Here is a 26,334-nt window from a genome sequence, read left to right as displayed (position 1 = left end):
TTTCCTTTTGTAGTTATAGATGTTGAAAATTAGGTAACAGGAACATAGGACTTCATGACTTTTTAACTCTCTGAAAAGACTAGATGTTGAGAGGCTGGGGCTTATTAATATTGTTCTACTGCTGAGATGAAGTAATTGTATTTTGATTTCTGACTTAAAATGAAAAGTGACCCTTTCTCCCCCATCATCCCGTTAACAAACTATCACCATATTATATTTTCATGAGTATTTAAATTCAAGATATGTCTGTTAGAGTTGTTCAGCATAATCCCTGATCTGGACCTTCTGTAGAAATAAATGAGCTTTCCACCCCATGACTGAATTTCAAAGCTTTAGTGCAGAACAGTTTTAAATGCTAGTTACATAAAGAACAAAATCCAAAATAACACATTGCACTTAACTAGCAGGCAATGTGGTTCAGGCCTTTATGCAGTTTAGTAAACTTTCCTCTCTTTGGTCCCAGAGAGAGAAACTAAAGTTGTTCATCATTGCGGAACTTACTGGTAACTTCATCTGCTACCGTTAACCATCACTGACTTCTCAAGGTTGCTCTCTTGCTCTGAGAAAAACACTAGCCTTCTGCTTTCACCTAGAGTGGAACCTCTCGCTTAATAAACTTCTCTGCTTTGGAAATGCAGACCTTTACATAAGTTTTAACTGGTGCATACAAAAATGACATTTCATGCACATTAAACTTTTTACTTTAACAATGCCCCTTTGAGAAACTGTGAATGTGCATAATACTTAGAAATGTTTGCAGTTTTGTATATCTGCATCTACATTTATGAAATTTGAGGCAGTGTCCTGTCCCTATCTTTGAACTTGATAGTCCTTCAGGGCTAATAATTGTGTTAGGATGCTAGCATGGCTCTGATTCAGAATGTCCCTCTCACAATGTTCTGTGTTTAGATTTCCTGGGCAGAGGTCTAGTTGTTTTTCTGAAGTCTAGAGTCTTGTTTCCATGTTCCTCTTCAACATGGTATTTTAAGTTTATGAATGACCCTAGGCACATGGTCAGACCATTGATTGGTTCAGCTAGCTCAGTATTACCTACACTGACTTGCAGCAGATTTCAAGGATTTCAGAAAAGGGACATTCCCAGCTCTACCTGGAGATGCCAGGGTTGGAAACTGAGGCCATCTTCTTCTTCATCATCATCATCATCATCATCATCATCATCATCAAAATTTGTATACCACCTTATACATGCAGAGCAGATGTTGTACCATGGAGCTATGGCCCATCCCCAAGAGTTCCCTCACAACCTTTACCTCCAGGATGATGATGCTTTTAGCCCTCTTACACCTCGAAGAGGAAATAGATAAGCCATCCTGTTATAGAATCATAGAATCATAGAGTTGGAAGAGACCACAAGGGCCATTGAGTCCAACCCCCTGCCAAGCAGGAAACACCATCAGAGCACTCCTGACATATGGTTGTCAAGCCTCTGCTTAAAGACCTCCAAAGAAGGAGACTCCACCACACTCCTTGGCAGCAAATTCCACTGTCGAACAGCTCTTACTGTCAGGAAGTTCTTCCTAATGTTTAGGTGGAATCTTCTTTCTTGTAGTTTGGAACCATTGCTCCGTGTCCGCTTCTCTGGAGCAGCAGTGCCCATCTGATTTGAATTAATCATCTCATGATTAGCCACATACTAATCTACCCTATGCTGTCATGTTGAGAGGTCCTTTATCATGTTACTTTTCTTGATGTGGAGGCCATTGTCCCATGCTCTTTCCAGTGCTGCTCAGAAGCCTATGGTCATATGGCAGGAATGATACTGGTGTTGTCCCCTCCTAGAAACTAGACTGAACCTTTCAGAACACTAGAATAGCAGGGAAATTGGTTCCTGTCCCCAAAATCTGAAACCTATTATAAATAACCTGGAAATGGATTGTAATTGTAATTTTATAGCAATAAAAAATTAGGCATTTCCCCTCTTCCTTATTTAAATTTGCATATGAGGAAATTGCCCTGGCATCTGCATTCCACATATTTATAATTCATTTATATTGAGCAGTAGGACAAAATTTGCCTATTTTGTACTTTGCAAAAGCTGTTACATAGTGTAATGAAGCTCCCCCCCCCTTTTCATAATGAGCTCCATAGATTAGCTCTATAGATTCTTCCTTGTTTAGGCAGTAATGCTCACTGATGAAGGTGGTTTAAGGGTTGAGGCCCAGTTCCTATGGTTCCTATGCCTTTTGCATTAATTATTACAGTGGTATCTCGGTTTACAAACTTAATCCATTCCGGAAGTCCGTTCTTAAACCAAAGCCGTTCTTAAACTGAGGTGCGCTTTCCCTAATGAGGCCTCCCTCTGCCCTTCCACCGTTCGGCTTCCGTTCATAAACCGAGGTCAAGTTTGCTAACTGGAATACTACTTCCGGTTTTGCAGAATTCGTATACCGAATTTTTCGTAAACAGGGCTGTTCTTAAACCAAGGTACCACTGTATATGGAAATTCCATTCCTCTGTTGCCTTGTTAGCATACAGAAGTTTTTGCATCACCTCAATAACGTGAGGAAGCTCCAGTCCCTTGGGACTGCCTGGGACTGCCTGGGACACAGCATTACTACTGCTGAACCACAGTGGGAAGGAATGCGTCATGAACATTTCCACACCTTTTTTGGGAAGAAGTTTGCAAGACTATAAAGCAGTAGGTGTCCAGAGAAGAAGGAATGGATCCTGGTTACCAAAGCAACCAGGCTGCAGATTCCCATTTCCATTCTGTCTTCAAATAATCCTTTAAATAGAACTAGACTCGGGTGAAAATTACCATGCAGTTTTAATAAACAATGAAACCATCAGCATTGCATGGTAAGGGAGTATGATCTATGTGCACAGGCAACGGGAATATGCTTCCTTTCTTCTCTCTCTCCATTCTGTGAGAGGGCTTTATTTTTCCTCAGTAATATCATCACATAGTTAGATCTGATTGGCTATATAGCATCATGCCATCATATAGAAGCACCAAAATGACTGTGGCCATTCTTGGACCAGTGTGACCAGTAGTCCATTACTGGTGGCTTCAGTACTGGATTACTGCAATGCGTTCTTCGTGGGGCATCCATTGTGCTTGACCTGGAACCTGCAGAATGCTGCAGCATGGTTGCTTGGTAATGGGCTGCATGAGGGCTAAGAAACTGAGACTTAGGACAGATGTGCTCCTGGAATAGAGATTCAACCTATTTTTAATGGGGTTGCACTCCCCTTGAAAAATCAGTTTTGAAGTACCAAAGGGTTCATCTAGTGCTCTGCCTAAAGAGCCTTCAGAAGCTGCAGGTCTGCAATGCATCAAGTGTGTGTATATGTGTGCGTGCCTATATTAAACCCATGTTATACCTTTCATGTACTGCCTGCACTGGGGCACAATGCAATGTGTTGGTGGTTGCTTTTAAAACCCTAAATGGTTTGAACCCAGGATACCTGAGGCCATACCTCCTCCACTACCATCCTGCTTATGTCCCCAAATCAGAAGCAGAGGCCCTTCTGTAAATAACGGGGCCTTCTCGGTGGCTAAACTAGCACAATGGAATGCCCCATGAAATATGGATAGACTTCACTCTGTCTTTTGCTGGCTGGTGAAGACATTCCTCCTCTGCAATTGTTACTTTTTTAATGGATTGTGGATTGTAAATTGTTGTAAGGTGCCCTGAATAGCACAAGGGCACAAGAAGGTCAGACAGAAATAATGAATACTATGGCCTTTAAAACTGGTGTGTGTGTGTGTGTGTGTTGTTGTTTGTTATTATGTTGTGTATTGTTGTGTTTTTATATTGTAAACCACCCTGTGTTCTTCAAATGAAGGGTGGTATAGGAACAGCAACAACAATTTGTAGTAGAAATAATTCCGGTCTGGCCAACTGATACTGGTATGTGTTGTAATGGCAGGATTAGAGTAACCTCACATCACCTAAACGCCTACGGTATATTTTGCTCTGGCAATCAGGATTGGACTTCATGACAATTTTTTACTGGTGACTGTAATACAGGTGTGGTAAAATATGAATCTGAACCAGTGAATTTGCTGGTAAGAACAAAAAACAACAAAAAAAATAGTTTATTTGTTATCCACAATATGCCATTTGGGTTGGAGCGGGCACTTGGAAGTTCCTTCCCTAGTGCAGAGCAATTCTGCTTGGGCTCAGATGACAAGATATCCAACCCCTAAAATTATCTTGAGGGAACATTAGCAATAGGTTAAACAAATCTAAATGCTGCCCCCCTCAATAAATACAAGGTTGCCTAGCTATTCTGAACATACTCGGTTTCTTCTGTTTCTTCTGTTGTTTTCAGAAGCTTCCAGATTAACTTTGCAATAGTAAAAACATAGCTATTCTCACAAGCATTTAACTACAGTGCTGCCCCTTGTTCAACATGTAGTTATGATGTTAGTATATTGTATTTTCTTACATTAAGTTCTGTTTAGATGTTTCTCACTTTGGGATTGTACAAACAATGGAGAGTAGGTTACAAAATGAATAAATAAAAATGGTGTCTTTATACATACTACACTACAGAAGAAATTGTGATGGTTCTTCTCTGTGAAATTCATGAGAAAGTGGGAACTGGCCTGGAATTTACCCCTTCTTAATTTTTTTTGGCTGAAAATGGGAACAACTAAATACTGTGTCACCCCAGTGGCTTTTCTTTCCTATCGTGCTATGAAACATAATTTATCACAGCCACAAGTTTCTCATATCAATTACTGCAAATAGAAACAAACAACCTTTACATGACACTTTGACCCTGGCTTGTTGAAGGTGACGCCTAATAAAAACAAATAAAAGTGAATGTAGAACAACCTCATTCTGTATCCGTATCCTGGTAAACTGCAAAAGAGGACACATGTGTACCTCGGTGCTAGTAGGTAGTGTGCGGGGGTCCTTGACCCCTTACCTCCCAAAACGTGTGTTATGTTGGGGAGAGGTGCAAGGGTAAGTCATGCATGCTTGATGTTGAAGAAAAGCCTGTTTTGTACTTAATACATTGGAGAAATTGTTCAAGATCAGTTCATCCATGTGAAAATATGACCTCTGTGTTACTGGCAAGGTCAGCAAGACCCAGGGTGTTCTGCAGAATGAGGGCAGGTCGCTGGAGTTAAAGCTGCCTGGGGGCAGATTTGACTTGCACACCTAATTTTCTAAGATTAGAAAAACAAACAACATGCACAGCAGAGAATGTGTTAAAACTTGTTCTTTTTAGCCAGTGGTTCTCTGCTTCCTGCTTTTCTTCTTGTTCAGGCATACTTTAAGCTTCCGATTCTTAATTGCTATTCAGTTTATTTTAATGTTAAGTGTGTTTTAATATATTCATTTCCCCCATACCCTGTTTACATAATTTTAAAGATGGGAGCCTAGAGACCAGCTATTTATATTCCCATCATCTATTTGTTTTTCTTATCTGTTGTTGAGGTTTTTTTTATCACATTCTAATCTGTTGTCTGCTTCCATGTAGCCTCATTTCATTAATGTATCATGTACGTAGATTAATCTAAAAGGTATTTTAGATGTCATCCAGAAAATCTGGATAAACAACGAATGCACTTCTAACAACTAAAGATTTCTGGCATCGTATGCTGTGTGATAGGCCCTCCACAAACATTGTCTTCCATTGATTCAGAGGGACTTGGCTGAAACCTGCAGAAAGAGAAGGGGATTTTTGGATATCTGATTCACTGAACATATGTTTAGAGTTCACTCCATCAGCAGTTTTATGATCTCGTGGGATAATGCTGTTTTGTTAATATTCTCTGTTCTGTAGATTGTTTGTTTACAAACAAATAAACTTTCTTGAAACTATTCAAGTTTTGTTGCAAATTCACAGAACTCATAAAGCCATCCCCTTGTCCACTCAACTATCATCAGCTCTAATAATGCGCAAGATGGGAATAAGTTCTTGGACCAAGTCGGTGGGGTAGAGGAAGCGTGAGTTCAGCAGTAGACATAGGTGCCACGTTTGGGGGGGGCATGGGTGCCAAGCCCCCCCATTCTAAATCAGAGGGCCAGCCCCCAACATCTGTGGTGGCATGTGTGTGTGGTGTAATCATGCTTTGGGGCTGGCGCACTGACATTATGTGGCCCCAGGTCCCTTCAGTCACAGAGGCAAGGTGGTGTGCGTGGCAGCAGAGGTGCGTTGGTTTTCTTCAACAGTGAAAGCTTCGTGCACAAAATTAAAAACAGAAATCCAGAGGGACATGCCACAATCTCCAGATCCCATGTACAGGCCAGGGGACTTGGGAGAAGAAAGTGCTGAGTGGAGATAACATGTCATGCTTAGCTTTAGAGCAGGCAGGCGCTTCCAGCCACGGTGCGACAGAAGAGAGCGTAGCTGAGATCTTTGCAGTGAACTTGGGGACAGGGTGCTGGGTTGAAACTTGACCCCTGTTTGGGCCCTTAACACTTGATCCCTGCTTGGGCGCTGTTTGCTCATCCAAATGACAATGCACAAGAGGAGAGCAGACCCAGGTCTCTTCTTCCCATCCTGATCTCTGCCATCCATGCATAGAGAAAAGGTCCATATGGCGGGTTGTAGGTTTTCCCTGTGATACAGAACCCAAATAACTCATGGTTGTACATAGGGGGTGAAGCCTATACATATAGCAGGGTAGCATGCTTCCTTCTTGAGGCTGCCCCAAAAGTGTGGATGGAAAGGGGCTTTGGCTGGCAGGGACATGAGGGTATAATACCCAATTAAGGCTATAATCACAGATGTCTGCAGGCTGGTTGCTGCTGCTCAGTGGTGAAGAAACACATTCTGCAGATGTGTTGTTTTCATTACAATTACCTTTGCATTCCCAGACTTGTTGCTGGAGCTGAACATTGGCTCCAGGGCTAAGCCCTGATGAACCCAGTTCAGATAAATTACTGGAGGATTTATATCCTTGAAATGGCTACTGGATGTCTAAGCATGAGATTGTCACATGAAAAACACTTCTATGTGCAGGTGGTTGATGTCTCATTTACAAGATTCTTACTTTTTATGCTCTCTATACATGTTGAGTGTTAGCAAGCCAGAACATTGTGACTCTTGTAATGCACTACCAGTGTAGTTAACACTATGTGCTTTATGGATCTAGCACATAAGTCATTTTTAGATGTGATACTAAATGTATTGGAACACCTGTACAGGCATAAATCCATCCTCACAGTAGACCGAGTTTAAAATGCATTGGCTAGATTATTATCTGATGTGAGTTTTTCTGATACCTGCTGGAGTACTCGGTTCAACAACAGGGTCCCTGTTCATCATTTGGAGTATGGCAGGTGGGGCTGAATCAGCGCATCTTGACTGCAGCACCTAGGTTGTGGAATTGCCTCCCTAAAGAGATTCTATCTGTCTTTGTCACTGTTCCGGTTTGCAGCAAAGACTTCCTCAGGAAGCCTTTGGGTTTCTCTAATGTGGACTGTGGAATTAATTTCTACTGCTTCTCCCACCGCTGCATCTATTTATTTACGTTATTTCCTACTTGTTTTATTTTATTTTCATTTTTATTAATTTATGCATTAAGTCCCCTTGAGTATTTCCCTTGGAAAGATGGGGTATAAATATTTTAATTAATTGATTAACAGAAAAGAAATATGGTATGAATTAACTAATGCAATCTATAGTCTTATTTCATACTTACTCTGTGTTTTAGTCCCATGCTTTTAAATATTATTCAAATTTTAATTACATTAAAATCTAACTCCGGATCAGGAGATAGTTTGGCTCCTCTGAATCATTTGATTCTGTTAACTCACACGATGCTAGTTAACCAAAGAAATAATCTACTCACATACATAAAACAGGTGTTTAAAAAATCTATCAAATCATTTACAGAGTTGATGTAGATTAATAAACTTATAGGTGTGTGTGTGTGTGTGTGTGTGTGTGTGTGTGTATACATACACATCTAAAAACATTGTAAGAGTCTGAAGTTAAGTTTCATTTGTGTTCAGGTGGATGAGACAATGTCTTGTTTGTATCAGTTTGTATCAGATTGTATCAGTTTGTGACCGATATTGCCAAGAAGCAATTTTACACAGGTAAGGCGTCCTTTGCAAATGTCTATGCTGAGGGGAAGCTTCTATACATGGTGTGCATTATTTGCAGGGGAAGACAATGGTGTTGCCTAGAGCAAAGGGAACATAGCATTGGTTTGCTGGTGATGCGAAAAGTGTAGCAACAGCTTCAAGAGCTGGCACTGCACTTCTTAAGAAAAGAAAAACTGCATGCGTTTTTAAACTCATTTCTCGTCGTAACAATCGGCGTACTTTTGAAGCAGGGTAAGCTACCATCCTGTTTCCTTCAGCTTCTTTGGTTTTGATAGAACTACATATCGCTGATAGGCTACTTGGGACTGTAAACTTCGAGTGAGTGAAAGAAAATGAGGTTGTTGAGATGTTATCATGCCCTTAAAGCAAAACTCCAGGCTGAACAATGTGACTGTATTCTCGCTGGTAGAAAGCAGGCCCCTCTTCCCACCCCTTTCCCAGGTATGGATAATTTTCCTTGTCCAGGCCTGTGAGAGAAAGGAGGGAGTGTCTCAAGCACCTGTGTTGCAGGTCTCATGTTGTTAAGTCTCACCGAATCAGTACATGTTGTCAGCAGTATTCTTTGCCTTCGTTCTCTCTTGGCAGAAAAAAATTGGACACATTTGGCCCTGTGGAAGGGTTGAGCTTTATGGGCAACCACGGAATACTGTTTTGCCTCTGTGGCATGCTCTTGAAGTGCTTTGCCATGAGTACCTGCATGTGCATAATGAATAGTTTTGTACAGTGGCTCTTTTCTCAGATGTAGGCTACAAGTGAATTGTGACTGGATGCCTAGATAGTTTTGTGTTGTGTTGTGGGATAGTTTAAGCACAAAGTTACATTGCTGAATTTGTCCTTACTCAATGCTTTTTACGCACATAAACCATTTGGAAGAGCTATGTTTTGGAGGAAAATGTTTAGGTTCTGTTCCTTTTTTACTTTTTGTTTTTAACAGCAGTGGAAAAAGTTGTCCTGCTAAATTTCTGTATGTTCTGCTGCTATTAAAAGCACAGGATCATGCACACTTTTGTTTTTAAAAAGTTGGTAACTTAACATTTTACATGGCCGCAGCAGCTTCTTACTCTTCTCTTTTGAAATGAATCATGTATTCAAATTATGAGGTCAGTAAATTGTCTTTATAAATACTTGAGATGCTCATGGTCTTTTCCAACTCCATGGTTCTATGATTCTTTACTCTGTATCCAAACCACAATTCAATTTCAGTATAAGCGGTACCTAATGAATTTGTCCTATTTGTGCTTTTTGGCTCATTGTTACTTGTGTTATCTCTAACAAAACTGCATTCTGAACAAGTTCCATTGTTCCTATCGGGCATTCTTCTATTCTTTGTCTTGTTCTAAGAATCAGACTACATGTTGAAATCACTTTTATTTGTCTTATAGTACTGCTTTTAAATCCACTTTATTTAGCATGTGTTGTGTAAGAATATTCCATATTAGAAAGCAGAGATACTCTCCCCTTTAGTGTTTGATTAAAGTTGCGCATATCACTCTTTTATAAAGTATTGCAGTGCATTTATTTATAAGGTTCTCTTAGCAGAAGTAAAAACTTGTTTGTTTCTCATTAAATTAATTGTTTTAAAATATTATGGGGTGGTGTTCAATGAAGTTTTATTCAAAGTAGACCAGGTGAATGCACAGAAAGAACATTACATATCACCTCAAACACAAGGCTTTTTCAATGGAGTTGGTTCAAATATTCAGCTGGTTTACACATTTAGCTTCTAGTCATCAAGTGTTGACTAGCAAGTGATAGGAAATCAAGCATTACACAGATGTTTCTTAGGTTGCTGTAGTATACAACTACAACTGTACAACAGCACTTGAATGCAGATGGTTGAGTAAGAGCTTCAGTATGATATATCAGAATGCAAGCCATTCTAAAGGGCAGGTATAATGCACATGCCCTATTATCACAAGATGCATCTACAAAATTCAATATATGACTGATAATTGCGAAAAGTAATTTTCTGGCCATAGGGCATTACTGAAAGTGTCTACCGCACCCCCACCCCCCATTGGAGGGTCCACTGATCCTTTGGAGTCAGTTCGTAGAAAAGAGGGAAGCAAGATGCGCATGAGGTGGCACACAGGAGGTTAGCACTGCTTGTATGGTGGCATCTTTGGATACAAACCAGCATTCCCAAATGCTTTCTCCTGGTGGTCATTTCAAATCCAAGAATTCAAATGAAACTTGGACTTTTGTGTGCATTAAAAACAACACCTGCCTTCAGTTTAGTGAGACATGCAAAAGTTTACTAGTTTCCTCCCAGTTCATCATGCTGCTTTTTATGTGCTACTGTTTTATCATGTGATGGTTCTTCATCAGTTTATAGAATTGTTGAATAATGAACAGTGTGAACGCAAAATGTAACCTGCTGTCTACATTCTAATAGGGACAACAAATGTATATGTACAATATTAGATGTCAGTCCTCAATTTTTCCCCAGATATAAATTTCAGCAATTAGTTTCTCATGAGCTTACTTTGATCATGTAATCATTAGTTTACAGTGAGTGAAACCAGCCTCTAGAATCAAGAATGGTTGCCAGAAAGAATCTCAGGCTTTTTTAGTATGCAAAGAAGGAGGAGAAAAGAGACACACATAGAGCTGGGCTCAAGGGCAGATAATTTAAAGGTGCAAATGTTAATTAAATGCCAAACTTGCATTGACCTGCCTGTACTTAAGTGGTCTAATCGCCTTTTTAAAAAGTACTCCTGAATAATCAAAACTTTTGAGTCAAAAAGGTTGTCTACTTAGTAGAAAACATCAAATTTATTTCTTTTTTATTTAAAAAACCATGCCATAGAGGAAACGTAGCCATACATTTTAAAAACCCCTCTGTTTATTGAATATAAAAGAAATAAATGGGGGGGAAACACACATTACCTTAAAGGACCATAAACCGAAGCTGTATGTGGTTTTTATTGTTTCACTGGAACTGAGCACAACACTCTAATCTAAAATCCAATAGTCTCTGGCCAGAGCAGATACTTTTATTGTATTAGATTCTTGAGCAAAGAATGTGCTACCGAAATGTCTTCTTCTAAGGGGCTAAAATGACCTTTAGTGTGAAAAATTGGGAGAAGAAGAGGGGGAGGAGGGGGGAAGTGAGCTTAAAGGGCTTTGGCAAGCTCTCATGACAATGGAACATTGCAGTCCAGGGTGCATTTTAAAAGTTTCTGTAGGTATTTTGCTAATGCTGTTTGGTCCGTTTCCCCCACATACTCTCCACAAACTGCTTAAAGTGGTGGATAGAGATTCTTATCTAAAAATGGATCATTACAAGCTGAAGCCTGGAATGTGGCCTTCTGTGCCTTGTGGTCCTTGGCTCTGTAAATTCCAGTGCTTTGTCATTTTCCGGCCTGTGGTAAAGCTGAATTTTCTCCAGCAACTTTAATCTAATTTATCTCACATAATCCACTTGAACAGCACATCTTTCAAATGGGAGCAAGTCTGGTTGCAGCCTTTGGGGGTGGGAGAAACCCCTGTGCATGTGTTTTAGCAGGGAACAAATTGGTGGCAGCTAGCTCCATGAGAGGATGTTTGTGGCTTGAATGTAGCACTGGGAAAGTGAAGGTTTTTAAAGGAGATATATACATGTGGTAAACATTTTTCCTCATGGCCCCCAATTTTATGTTGGCTTATCCTTCCTAAGCAGTGCACAATTGGTAGGGGGACGTACGTGCCTTTGGAACATTCCTCTTCTGTTAGAACATTGCTTGCTGTGCGGTGCCTTAATGGAGCTAGCATCCTGACCCTTTCATACATCACCACCTCCAGTCTCACACAGAGTGGATTGCATAAATATCCTGGATTTGGTCCTACTCATTTGTCTGTGGGTGTATTACACTATGTTGACAATGCTATGTGGTTTCTCTTACGTTGAGTTACTTTTTCTTTTCATGCTGATGATAGGCTTCCTTGTGTGTAGGATTATTTCCTTTATATGCTAGCTTTCTGAATGCAGTCGCTGGTAAAACTGGAGAGGTCTTTGAGATCAGTCGTTCATGCAATTATTTTAACATTGTTTGATAAGAGTACAGAACCTATACAAATGTGTGTATTTCAGGCATGGGAAATGCAAAAACCTATTTTAAAATGTCATCTGCGAAAATTGCCTTTGTATTAACTATTTCAGGACATGGGTGCAGTTGCTCTCTCAACCATTTTGTTAACAAATGAACATGACTGATAAACATAAAATGTGCTTTTGTGGAGGAGTAGAATTCTAGTGAACTTTTCAGTCTTTTACTGATGCTGTGCATGTAATTTTGGGGGGAGGGCTGAGGGTTAGAAAAGGGGTGATCAGGGGGAGGTGGAGGGGAAGTTGTAGGAAGAGAAGGGGTGGAGATTTGACCTGAATGAGAGGAACCCCTGCTGACATGGCCAGCCTGACTCATTGAATGACCTGAATACGATAAATGCTGCTTTATCCTTCCTTGAAAGGAACAAGATAGCACAGCCTAAATGCCTGGGTGTGCTTAAATAGGCAACTGGGATGTTTGAGGTGAGCATGTTTGAAATCTGAGCTGGCTGACAATCTTGAGAGTTGCCACAGGTCACCTGCAGTGCTCTATGGGGATTGACCAGGATTCACAAGAAATCTTGTATGGGTGAACTGTAGTACAAAATATCTTTGACTAGACCACGACCTGTAAAACATTGTAGAAATAATTCTTAAATATTATTTGAAAGGACAAATGGCCAGACTGAAAGGTTTGACAGTTTGACATATATGCATGGTTTTGATAGCTCAGAAACTGAAATGTGGAGCCAAGACTCTCATTTTGCTTGTTAGAAGGTTTGTGGTGTGTGTGTTTTATTTTTTTAAATAGTGTCTAGTTGCTGTGCAGAGTCCTATGCTCCTAGCAATTTGACAGGCAATGAGTCTGCTTCAGTGATCTCAAATCCTTTTAGACTAATTTGTGAAAGAGCAGAAAAACAGCTAGCACTCCCCCACCCACCCTTCCGTGTTCAGAAACAGAGATTCAGGTATTTTACAATCAATCGTATCAAGACATATTTATAATGTTGTGCAGTATCTAAAGAAGAAAGTAAAGGAGAGTGTCTTTCGGGGGGGGGGGGAGGTATTGTGTTGATTCTCCGCCTCATCAGTGACCATGACAGAGATGGTACTGAGAGCCAGATTTCTGCATTAGAATGTTGCATATGTGCAACGCAAATTCAAGCAATGCCCTTGAATAGCCAAGGGCCATTTTTAAGAGTCTCTGGCCCCTCAGTCACTGGCCTACTAGTTAATTGCCACACGGACTTCGTGACACATGGACAGATAATATGACATTTTCAGTTTCTGTCACTAGCAAACGCCACAGAGTTGCTTGCACTAGTTGCTAAGAAGCTGTCAGAAACCATTAGCAGTTGGCTAAAGTTGCCCTATGGCATTTCCTCATGGCATCAGCAAAACGAGCATAAATCACCCAGTGGAGCCTACTGCTATACTAATGAGGCTGTAAGCTTGTTTATGGACTAGCATCATTTTTATGATTATTTCCACCTTTTCAGCTTGCCTTCATTGGCGGCAGGAGAAGTCAACTTCAAGAATGAAGTCACTGCTGACATTTCACAAATGTGGTTCTTAGCTGCTACCATGTGGCTGGTCAGTGGTTCTTCAAGTTTTGTTTAGTGATCTTTTTTAAAAAAATGTAGGAAGGGGGTAGCAGGAGAGGAAAAGCATTCTCAAGAGACCTTACAGAGGTGACTGTATCAAATTGCAGAGTGAATGGAAATGCTATTTAGACTTTCAGCTGGGATTTTTTTCTTTGACAAAGAATCAAGTTTCAGGTTGTTGTTGTTTTTTTAAAGTGGAAATGGTTAAATGATGTATTAAAAACTATGAAAGTAATTTCTTCTAAAGAACTCTATTTCATTAATTTGCTCTTTCTCTTATCCTCCCCTTATCTTCTGTCAGACAGGACTAGAGTTTATTGTTTTAAGCTTCTCTGAACACGAATAAGTATTTACATGGGATTGAAAGCATTTGCTTCCAATGAAAACCTTGTCTTAGATTACAGCCCAGCAGTGTAATTTCCCTCCCAGATGGGAGTAAAGTAGCTGTATTTGCCTAAAAACAGTAGGAAGAACAAACTGTGCATTAAGCCAAGGCTGTTTTTGGCTTGAGCTAATGATGTAACAGAAACCTTTTATTTGGGATAGGTCACTGCCTGTGATTGAAAGGAGGTGATCTGGCTCTTGCTTGAAAGGTTTCTCCATTGTATCTACATAAGTCTTCACTTTAAAAAAAAGAGGAGGGGGGAGATTCTGTTCCTAATGTTTCTGCTTTCATATAGCAGAAATAAACAGGAAAGGTTCTGGGGAGTGTTATACATGGAATGCAGAAAGCTTTCCCCCTCCTAATGGAGTATATAATTCAGGTGCCCTGAAGGCATGCTTTCAGGAATTCTTTTGCCTGAGGTAATGGGGAGCTAAGGCTGCTTTAAGGCCTTGATTATCTATTGATGCACAAAGCTGGAAAAAAGTCATCTCCCTTGGATTATAGTAGATATTTCCATAAATTATCAATGAATTCTCTCCTAGCCAGGCACTTGCTAAAATAATCTGCAGGAGGGGGCAGAAATGGATAGAATGTATTTATTTAAAAGAAGAATAGGCAGAAAAGCTTTGGTGAAAGACAATGTCATTAGGTTAGAAGCCCTTTACTTTTAATCAATGACTGTCTAATATATTTCTCCCCTACGCTGCCCCCTCTGTGCTTGCCTCTCCAAACTAGAGAAAGTGGATTAGTCCATGGAAATGTTAAATGCTGTTGAGTTGTTTGCTCATGTTTATTTTATGAATCATTATTTTATATGGTGAATTGCTTCTCTGAATAAAAGGCTTTCAAAGACTTTATCAGCCTAAGACATCTCAACTCTTTCTGCAACGGCTCTGTTTTTAGAAATATGAATGTTTGAGTCAAGCCTTTCATTAAATATGGAGCTCTCCATAAAGGCAGTCACAAATATTCTTTAAGAAATGCTTTAATTTTTCTGTTGTTTGTGTTGTAGACCATTGTTTCAAAAAGGATTAAAGAGCCTCTTTTTAAAAATAGCATCTTTCCAATATTTACTTAAATCATTTTTGCCTTGAGCATAGAGATGGATAGTCCCCAATTACATCAAAACATTATGCGCTCATAAAAATATGGACAGCTCCAGTATGACTTTCTATCCATGTGAAAAAGATGAAAGGCTAGAACCAATCATTACACAAACTTGATCTGTAAACTACTTTTTAGGTTTCAATTGCTGTCCTTTCCTGCAGTGTTTGTGCCAATATGAATAGCATGCAATGACTACACCACAAACAAAAACAGTTTGCGCTAATTTACATTCACATATAAAGAAACTGGGTAATTTGACATACTGTTAAAAACCCTTACTTCAATCAAAAAGAAATTAGCAGGTTCAGTATGGTTAAACTGAGGGATGCTCTTGATGGCTGTACATCAAAAAATGATCCTTTGGGAGCATATTACACTGGTCCTGATCCAACTTCGCTGACTGCCAGTTAGTTTCCGGGCCCAATTCAAAGTGTTGGTTTTGACCTATAAAGCCTTAAATGATTCAGGATCACAATACCTCAAAGACCGCCTCTCTCCATGTGAACCTTCCTGGACACTGCAATCCTCATGTGAGGCCCTTCTTCACATGCTTCCTCCACGAGAGGTCTGGGCCTTTTCTTCAGCGGCTCCCTGTTTGTGGAATCTCTCCCCAGTGAAGTTTGTCTTGTACCTTCATTATATACCTTCAGGCACCAGGTGAAAAAGCTCCTCTTCTACCAGGCCTTTGGCTGATAACATTCTATATCCTTTTCAATGTTTCTGTGGGAGAGAGTGGGCGATAATGGGAGTTATTGTTTTGTTTTTTGTTTTTTTATAATGTATTTTGATATTATATTTTTATGCCGTGCACTACTCTGAGATCTACTGATGAAGGGCGGTATACAAATTTAATAAATAATAAAAATAAAAATTGTTATTATGCTGATTCTCACCTTCACAGTGTTCAGTACCAAGAGTGGAATATATCATTACTCATTATTTATTAATTAAATTTATATACCGCCCTTCATCATAAGATCTTAGGGTGGTTCACAGGTAAAAACACGAGTAAATGGCCAAAACATAAACAACAAATAATAACATCCCCCAATCCCACAAACACATTAAAAAAGCTGTAGAATATTAATCAACTAAAGGCCTGGTTGAAGAGGAACATTTTCCACTGGTACCTAAAATATATATAATGAAGGTGCCAGGCAAACCTCCCTGGGGATAGCATTCCACAAACAGGGAGCCATTACAAATAAAAGACCCGTTCTCGTGTTGCCACCCTCCGGACCTCACAAGGAGGAGGCACAGATGCTGAATGCAGAGTCTTGGATGGTTTATATGGAGAGAGGCAGTCCTTGAGGTATTGTGGTCCTGAGCTGTTTAAGGCTTTATAGGTCAAAACCAGCACTTTGAATTGGGCCCAGAAGCTAGCTAGCAGTCAGTGCAATCGGGCCACGTTTGGTGTTATATGCTGAAACTGTCTTGTCCCAGTGAGCAACCCAGCTGCCGAATTCTGTACCAGCTGAAGCTTCCAAGCCGTCTTCAGAGGCAGCCCTATGTATAACGGGTTACCAGAGCATAGACAACAGATGTTAGGCTATCCCTATCCAGATAGGGGCACAGCTGGGCCACCAGCCAAAGCTGATGGAAGGTATACCTCAGCCTCAAGTGACAGCAGAGGATCCCAAGCTGTGTACCTGCTCCTTCAGAGGAAGTGTAACCCCATCAAGAGCAGGCAATCTCCCACCCATCTGGCCTAGGGAACCACCCAATAACAGTGCTTCAGTCTTATCTGGATTGAACTTCAGATTACTGGATCTCATCCAGTCCATTCAATCCATTACTGAGGCAAGACATGGGCCCAGCACATCCACTGCCTCACCTGCAAATGTAAAGGAGAAGCAGAGCATATTGCTGACAATGTGCTCCAAATGATCCCAGTCAGTGGTTTCATGTAGAAGTTAAATAGCATTGGGGATAAAATTGAGCCCCATTGAAGGTTCCATGGGACTGAAAAACGCTCCCCAAGCAACACCCTCATGGAGCAACCATATTCTATATATTGACCAATACTGATCTGGAAATAAATAGATGACTGTGCATAAAAACCACACATCTTATGTGTGGTGCATAATTTGCTGGTAGGGGTCACAGCTGAGCCATGGAGAGCATGCTTTGCATGTAATAAATTCCGGGATCAGTCCTGGAAAAGAGCCTTGTCTGAAATCCTGCCAAGCTGCTGCCAGAGAGTAGTTTGATTTGGTATAAAGCAGCTTCATGTGATCCTACTGTCCCTCAGAATACATAATGTAAGGCGTATTCATTTTCAGCGGAAGGTATCATTGGCATGGAAGAATGAAAACATAGGGATAGTGCTGATTGTTGCCCTCCTGTCCCGCTTGCAAGGCTTTGCATAAGCATTTGGTTGGCTACAGTGATAATAGGCTGTTGGACTAGATGGGCCCTTGGTCTGACGCAGGAAGGTCTTTTTTGGGGTTTTATGTGGAACTGATGAAAAGGAATTGTACTTGCAAAGGTCAAGAACATACATGCCCTCAAGGCCAAGGGCTGAATAGCCAAATGGTTTTGGAGGCATCTAGAATATCTGAATGAATTTGGACTGATCGGAATATAGTTTACATGGTAATATTGACATTAGGCTGCTCTTGTTTTGGCTGGGGGTGCACACTATGAATTCAGTTCTTGGTTTGCTCACAAATCAAGTTTTCTTTCTTTTTTGTTTTATTTATTCACTGCATTTATATCTCACCTTTTTCTCCCTGGAACTCAAGGTGGCTTAAATAGTTCTGTTGGGGTGTAATTTCCTTCATTGTTTTTCATATTTGTATCCTTCTAGGGAGGAAAACATAAGCTTAACTTCATTTTCTAGTTAAAGAGACAAATGGCTGATGCTCTTCTATGTTTTAACCAGAACTGAATTGACATAATTATTTCCACCCATGAAATACAGTATGACATAATTTTTAGAGCTCATGTTAATATTTTAATATGTATGGTTAATAGTAAAATACCTACCCCCAAATCAGACTTTAGTCAACATACCGCAAGCTAGCAAAAGTCAAAAATTTGATTCACTATATATTTACAGGTGACGGCTTGGACAACAGTGTAGCTTCTCCCAGCACAGGTGATGATGATGATCCAGATAAGGACAAAAAGCGACATAAAAAGCGTGGCATCTTTCCCAAAGTAGCCACAAATATCATGAGGGCATGGCTGTTCCAGCATCTAACAGTAAGTGAACTCTAGATCACATATGTGAAGTGAAACGTGAGTGGATAATTTCGTAACTGTGGTAGAAAGAAAAAGATGAAGAAAAAAAAAGAGAGAGAGACTTACTACCTGTCATGGGAACACATGTTCAAAATTGCTGTGAACTTTGTGATCTTGAGATTCTTTGATTTTTTTTATAGTTTGCTAGAAAGAGGATGTTTAAATAGTTATTTTTGTTGTTGACCTGTTTGAAAAGAGTGATCATATGCAACTATTACAAAATTAGAGGCCAGTTCTGTTTCTTTCTATGGTGGTTTCTATTACTTTCAATAACAGCTTCTGGTTTAATAGAGGCATACAATTTGGCCTATCTGTAGTTGTTTCTAGGCTCGTCTATGCAGCCAAATACCGTTAGTTTTAAAGGAATGGCACTTGATGGCATTTGCTTTCTCCCTGGATATATAAACACAAATAGAACATCAATTATTTGGTTCTAATAACTGTAGTGGCAACCATCACCTTCTTCTTATGCTCCCCTTCCATGTGTTCAGTTAGTGTGTCAAGGGGAGCATGATAATGCTGGCTAGACCTGCTTCCAGTTCCATGCATCTGCCAACTTGTGCCAAATCACTATAAGTTGGACAGAAGGAAAGAATGCCCCCTGCATACGTATCAGTTCATACACAGGGCCTGTCCTCAGGGCTGGGAATCCTGACATGAGCGTGGTTCTCAGCCATGTGTACAGTTCTTGCATTGCTTTCAACTAGCCGAGGTCAGGGTGGGGGCCCATGTCAGCACCAGCACCGGATTGGGAGGCAGGATCAGTGCCTTTTACTTCTCTGCCCTTCATTCACTGTCTGAATATGTGGAAAGGAACATTTGAAAAGGACTTCTGGAGTTTTGATAATAATTACCTAGGGCACAGGGAGAGTGAATGTCTGCCTTGTACCCATAGTGTTTTCTTCTTAAGGATGCTATTGGAAGGATCTTCTCCTTAAGCAAACGTGCTCTATGACCAAAGCCATTGTCACTGTAGTGTTCAGTCATGCACAGTCAGCCTTATGAGTATCATTCTACAAGTTTGGAATGTTTTCTATAAAAATATTAATAAATAAATAAAGTATACTAGGGATCAAGACTTAATAAAAATTACTTTGAAGCATCAGGTAGCATTTCTGTGAAGCAAAGCATTTCATTTTATTATAATTTATATTCGGTGTTAGCCACCCTGAGCCCGGCCCTGGCCGGGGAAGGCGGGATAGAAATAAAAATTTATTATTGTTGTTATTTATTATTATTATTCTGAGTGGAGAGGTCTGATGGTTAATGGAAGTGTATCTGTTTTCCCCAATCCATTTGACATTCTCCCACCCCCCAGCACAGCCTATATTTGTGCCTTCATTTTGTCACCAGAGAGCTTCTACATGGTCAAGGTTTTTGTATATTTAGTAAGCTTTTTTTGTCTGTCCCCCTTTTGACCAGCACCCTCATCCCCAACCCAGCTTCCTTTACCACATTCAGAAGAGCTTACCACGCAGCTATTGTTGTGGGTTCTGCTAACTGGAAATGTCAAAAACCTTGCTTGGCAATCAGCTAGTCAAATGGGTTTTGGAATTAGGTTGCATGCAGACTAAGGCGGTTGCTTTAGTTCCGTTGAAATCCATGGGCCAAGTTAGTTGTTACAGAATTAAGTCCCATTGACTGGTACTAAAGTGTGAGTAGTTTCATCTGAATCTATTTATAATCCTAACACTCTAACCTATGACCACAGTTATGCTACCCCATCTGCATCAGGGAAGAATTATTTGAATAAGCTGCATTTTTGTAAACCAGGCCACTTTACATGGACTGACCAAAAACTGTAGAGTGTATTTTCTTCATCTGGTGGAACAACCATAGTGTTGAAGTCAACAATTTTATTCTTGAAAACAAGATTTCAGAATGCCTATACTGTCTATCATATGTGTAGACGTATGTCTGAAGTGGACAATTCAGACAATTCAGAATTGACTTGTGTCCTCCTTACTGTACATTTACCACAGTCCTGCGGCTGCATATGCTGCATATACAAAACTGTATGTAAATAGGCAACAGCTATGTAATCTTCCCACTGCATTAAAAAGTGGGTGGGTCTTTGTATTTGCATGGTGTGACTTGCTCTTGAGGTTATAAGTCAAGGTTTGTGCCTCTACTTCTCCACATGTGTACCTACAGTATTTGCTGGAGTACAGTGTGAACTGGCCCTTTGTAAAATACATTATTACTTTTTCACTTTTTGAATTACTTCATTCTACCACAGCAGACAGTGGAAGCTTGGTAAAACATTCAGAAATGTACCACAATTTATAGCTGGTTGACTGTAGCCTTATTATTATGTACAGCACAACACGGATGATGTTTACAGGTGTGAAAAAGAGACAGCAGTGTAATCTCCTATTCCTGCCACTTTTAAAATTCTTCTCAGACTGGTGGAATTTTCATTTCCCTTTAGATCTAAATAATAATCTCAATAGCAGCAGTCGCTGATTAGCATCAAATGGACAGATAAACCAAAGTCAACATAAACAAAACCAACAAGTTGCTGTCAGATAATTCCACAAGTTTGTATGATACAGATTTTGAGCCTTTGTTTAGTCAGTTTGCAATTAAAATGTAATAACTGACTTCATTTAAAAAGTCATCTATAATATTTATCCTTTCAAGACAACCATTTAGTGTTATTAATTTCTTCTTTTGGCAACCTAATAAGACTGAAAAATAGCAATTTCCCCAAAGCTACCATATATGCTACTAAATAAATGGCTAAATTGGAAATCTGAAGCTGCGTCTCCCATTTCCCAATCCAGAAGTGATGCAGTACAATGGGACCCAGGGATATCTAGCAGCAAGAATAACGTGAGCTACCAGAGTCTAGGTTACTGTTGCAGAGCTTTTGGGATACTGGGTCCAGTAACCTTCACGCCCACTGGACACAATCTAGGAACAGAAAGGAACTGAGCTCCTCAAAGGTCATAACAGATGTAGCTCAGTCCATAAAGACGTGGATTTGTCAAAGCTAATTGACAGGTAAAAGGATATTTCCTCTCCTGGGTGTTATAAAGCTGGAGCCCACAAGCTTTGCTAGGATATCCCTTCCCTTGTGTGTGAGACGACCATACATGCCACTGCTGCCGATATAGTTACTGGAATAGAAAATAGACCTTAAATAAAGACCTTGGCATACCAAGGTGCTATGCTTGAAGAAAAGGGTGGTCATCTGTGGAGGGTTAAACATCACTTTGACAAATGGTTAAGACTGAGCTGTAACTTCTACGACTGATCCAATTTAATTGCAGGCTCTACATTTAATACAGGAAGAATGAACGGAGATGGTCTACTTACTGGCCTTTCCTTTTTCAAACTACTTCCCTGTAAATTCAGTGCATAAACACACACACACACACACACACACACACACACACACACCCACACACACCATGTATGCTGGTATGGTTAGTGAGAGTACGAACTGACAAAAAATAATGATCTCCCACTGAAATTTACACTTTAGAGGCTAGACTAGAAAGGTACACTGTTGTATGAGAGTAGTCTTATATAATCCTTTATGATGAATACACCAATCATCATTCTTTTCTTTTACATACTTATTGCACCACTGTCAACCCACTTTTGAAAGGCTTGCACTGACACTTGTAATGTTGGCTGAGTTATGAGTTGGGTTTTCGCTGAAGCTAGCAAGTCCACAGATTCATTCAGACCACTTTGGATTTGCATGGTTATGTGAATCAGCTCTTCATTTTCAAAATTCTGGCCTCGGCACACATTTGCAGTTGAGGGAAGGAAGTTCAACCGTCAGAGTCGGATGGTGTGCAGCCTTCTGACAGTAAAAGCCAATTTCAAAGGATGCGGGTAGAGGTTGGTAGCTAATATAATTAACTTAATCATATGTTTTAACTGCAGTGTGTAATATATTATAGTGCTCTTTTAAATTTAAATTGTTTCTATGTAATTTTATTGTTGTGAGCTGCCCTGGGATCCCTTGGGGAGGAAGGGTGGGGTGATAAATTAGAACAAAAAATGGATGCAGTTGGAATAACCTCTGTGCATACGGCAAATGGGGGTTGCTCATTATCAGATAAGCTTTTGTAGACTATCACCTACTGCATCAGTGGCAAGTTTAATATATTTTTGTTACTTACTTTCATGCTCAATTTTCAGGAAATAATTCCTCTCTGGCGAGAAGGGTGACAAGTCTACCCTTGGTAGCATGGAAGCTGGGGTCTTTTAGTCAACTGGAGTGACTAAAAGCTAGTTTTGCTAGGTTACAGTCAAATCATGTGTATATTTCCTCAAAAGTAAATCAACTGAGTGCCCCAGGGCTTAATTCAGAGTAAGAGTTATTAGAAATGCACCCTTTGTTTTAGAGCATGAGGTTAAAAGCATTGAGTTATGACCTTTTTTTTGTAAAAAATATATATTCTTGCAGACCTAGTTTCTCATGGTCAGGAGGACTATGAGCTTGAGTTAGGCCTTTCTTTTTTATAATGAAGGATACAAATATCAGTATGTTAACAACAGTATCTGGGTGGAATGGTTAAAAACATACCCCACTGGCACACATTGTATTTATACAGCTCTCTACTTATTTTCTGTTCTTAAAGATTGTTTAGAAAATTAGGATGAGAGGCACAAAATTAAAAGAAGTTTCTGTGTGAGATTCTTTGTAGGATGTACCCCTAATGTCCTTCTATGAGTGAAAAGAAAATAATACAGTACTCAGCTTTATTTACATTGCATAGTTATTTGCAAATGAAAACAGTATGGAAGTGCAAGGAGTTATTGCATTCATCTCAAAAACTCAGTATTCTGGCTAGTAATGCTTCAAATTGGATTATTATCTCAACGGACTACTTTCAACTATAAAAAACTTACTTATAATTATAATATTAATACCCATCAGTGGCATGGAATTAAATGACACAGACAGTAATTGCTGAGTGTATCATACTAATTATTAATGACTGAAATGAAGAAAATAAATTAAGAAACAATATACTGTTTTAAAATAAACTGGTGACTTTGGTCCACAGTGACTGAGGGTGAGATTTTTTTAAAACAACAACTCACAAAGTGTTCACTTTCAGGTAAACCTGCAAGAGATAAGGGTTTATTGTTCCATATTTGTATAATACTGTTGTGATAATGTCCGCCAATTCCTTATGCTATTTTCAGCAGTGCGGTTTTAGTAAGTGGATGCCAATCCGAAAAGCATGCACTGACGTGTTCACAAACTTTCAACTTCATTTTCTTTATTAGTTAAATGTTCTAAACAGCTGAGTGTCTCATTTGCCGTTGTGACGATGATACCAATGTCACTGTCATTTTCACAAGTGATTATGGGTATAACTGGAGGGTCCTGTTTTCCCTGTTTAGCAGCCCTTAGTCATGCCATAAATGTTAAGCATGCCAGGAGATTGGTGGTTGTGGGGCCTGTTGCATGATGGTCTCTTTCAGGTGATGCCATTTGTGGGAGGATATTGCTGTATAAGAAAACCAATCTGACTCTGGTCTTGTATGTTAAATTGCCCCAAGTAAACCCTCATAAATTGGATCCTTACCTCCTGTGAGTGGCCTTTTACTATTGGGATACACCTGCTGGAAGAAGAGGGGGAAGGTGATTTTTGTGTGTGGTTGTTTAATCAATTCCCCGACCCCCTACTCCTCCTGAAGTTTGGGGCACCCTCTGGATGACCATGGGAGGTATAGATAGAAGTATGGAGCCAGAGGCTGGAGAAGCAATGGGGAATTGGTGAAAAAGTCTCCCTCTCTGTCCAGCAAGAACCTCTGCTGGATCTCAACCCCTTCTGCACAGAGCGTTCTGCAATTGAAAGAGGGAGAAAGTCTAAGTAAATCCCCATGTAACTTAAATAAATAAACAAACAAGTAAGTAAGTAAATAAGTATGAAAGATTCCTTTTCCTGTCCAAGCAATGTTGTCGATAGCTTACAATAAGAGATTCAACTGACAAAGTTCGAGATGTCCCTTGGTCAGCAGTGCTTGGATTTTCAGGAGGTAAAATAAGGCAATCTTCTCTTTGGCTCCTCTTTTTCAGCACCTTGGAGAAAAGTGAGAGAAGATGGTGGATTATAAAGTAGAAAGGGGGCCTAGTAAATTCCTGTAAATCCAAGCACTCTTCAACAGTCAGAATTGAATGCAATAGCAAGTGGGGATTTTGGTGAGTTCCTCTTAAGTATCATAATGTCAGGGCTGGATTTGGCATGCTGTATCACATTGTAATGCAGGAAGATCTAGCTTTAGGCCTGTAGAAGCAATGGAATAATATAATGCCATCTGTGATCATGTGTATCTTATGTAGGAAAAATGTATAGGAGGTTGCTGTTGTTTTTACAGGCTGAAATCTAGTGTACTGGGAACACTAGATTGTTGTGTCAAATGTTATATGTATCAGGACAGATTAATGGCAGCAAAATTAATTATTTATCCTTTACTTTGGTTCTTACTTTCGTGTCGTTGATCTCATCAATTACCCCCTTTTCTTGACAATTTTATAAATGAACGCCTCCACCAATGTCAGTAGTTTTTGCTCTTAATTTTTTTTAAAATGATCAATACTCCTCATTAAATATCTTGCAAAAGGCTATAGGAAAAATGAGTTGTTTCTCCTCTTCATAATGCTTTGAAGATAGCATTTATTTATTTTAAATGTTTCTATACTGCCTTTAAATTAAGCAAATTTTCCAAAGCAGCCTACAAAGCAAGCAAATGATAGAAATTACAGTGCCATAGATGACAATACAAACTGATAGCAGATTACTCTCTGTTTTAACTTATTTCTATCAGTTTATTTATTTTCCCCTCGTATGCCCTGTATATATGACTAGCCAAGTCACATCTTTAAATCAAACGCTGCCACACCAAATCCCACCAATAATAAAGTTCAGTGAAAAATACATCCATTTCCCTCCCCACCCCCATTTAAGCACACAAACACAGCTGTGGGAAAATAAATTAACCAACCTGATAATGTTTGGCTTAAAACAACAGCCATTATACTTTTACATGATTCTCTGAGAAGGGAGAATTGCTAGTGAGAAGCCCTTCCTTCCTCCTTGCCTCTCCCAGTCTGATCTCAGGAAATAATGGATTTGGAGCACTGTGCCCTCTGAGGAGTTCTGAGCACATGGAGGCCTGTAACCATTTGTGCCTTAAAATGAATTTAATGAATTAAAATGCAGCTGCCTTAACATGGGTGAAATATGCTTCATGCTCCTCACCTCCATAATTAACTGGCAGCTGCATTTTACACTAATGGAATTATCCAGACAGTCTTCAAAGGCAGCTCCATGTTTAGTGCATCACAGTAGTCTAGCCTAGAGTTGAATCAAAGCATCTTCTTGTAGCAATGCTACATCCTGCAGATTCATCGTAATCTGAAACACTAGAATCCCATATGTAATTGTGGAGTTTATACAAATGAATTTTAGTAGATATTTTATAGCACACTTATATAATCCGTCAACCACGACAGAAAATGTATAATTCTGAAAGTGTTAACTAATACAGTTGAATAAAAGTGTGTTACTAGATTACAAGGGACATAGGTGGTGCTGTGGTTTAAACCACTGTGCTGCTTGGGCTTGCTGATCAGAAGGTTGGCGGTTCGAGACCCCATGATGGGGTGAGATCCCGTTGTTCAGTCCCAGCTCCTGCCAACCTAGCAGTTCAAAAGCACACAGTGCAAGTAGATAATTAGGTACTGCTCTGGCGGGAAGGTAAACAGTGCTTCTGTGCACTGCTCTGGCTTCGCCAGAAGCGGTCTCCCTCGGCCTGTAAAGCGAGATGAGCGCTGCAACTCCAGAGTCGTTCGCGACTGGACTTAAATGTCAGGTGTCCCTTTACCTTTACTAGATTACAAGAAACTTTTTTAAATAGTATCAAGAGATAGATTTTAAGACTTCAAACACT

General features: G+C 39.8%; 1 protein-coding gene across 1 annotated transcript in view; it reads left to right on the top strand.

Moving 5' to 3' along the window:
- The window catches only part of LOC307212541 (homeobox protein Meis1-like), a 150,176-nt gene that overhangs the window by 57,989 nt on the left and 65,853 nt on the right, over positions 1-26,334 (top strand). The window contains 1 exon segment of the mRNA XM_079970012.1: positions 18,224-18,369. Within this exon segment, the coding sequence (XP_079826138.1) occupies positions 18,224-18,369 (146 nt within the window).

This window comes from Podarcis cretensis, assembly GCF_951804945.1.
Source record: "Podarcis cretensis genome assembly, chromosome: 3".
Lineage (NCBI taxonomy): Eukaryota > Metazoa > Chordata > Lepidosauria > Squamata > Lacertidae > Podarcis > Podarcis cretensis.
This window is presented reverse-complemented; position numbering and strand designations above follow the sequence as displayed.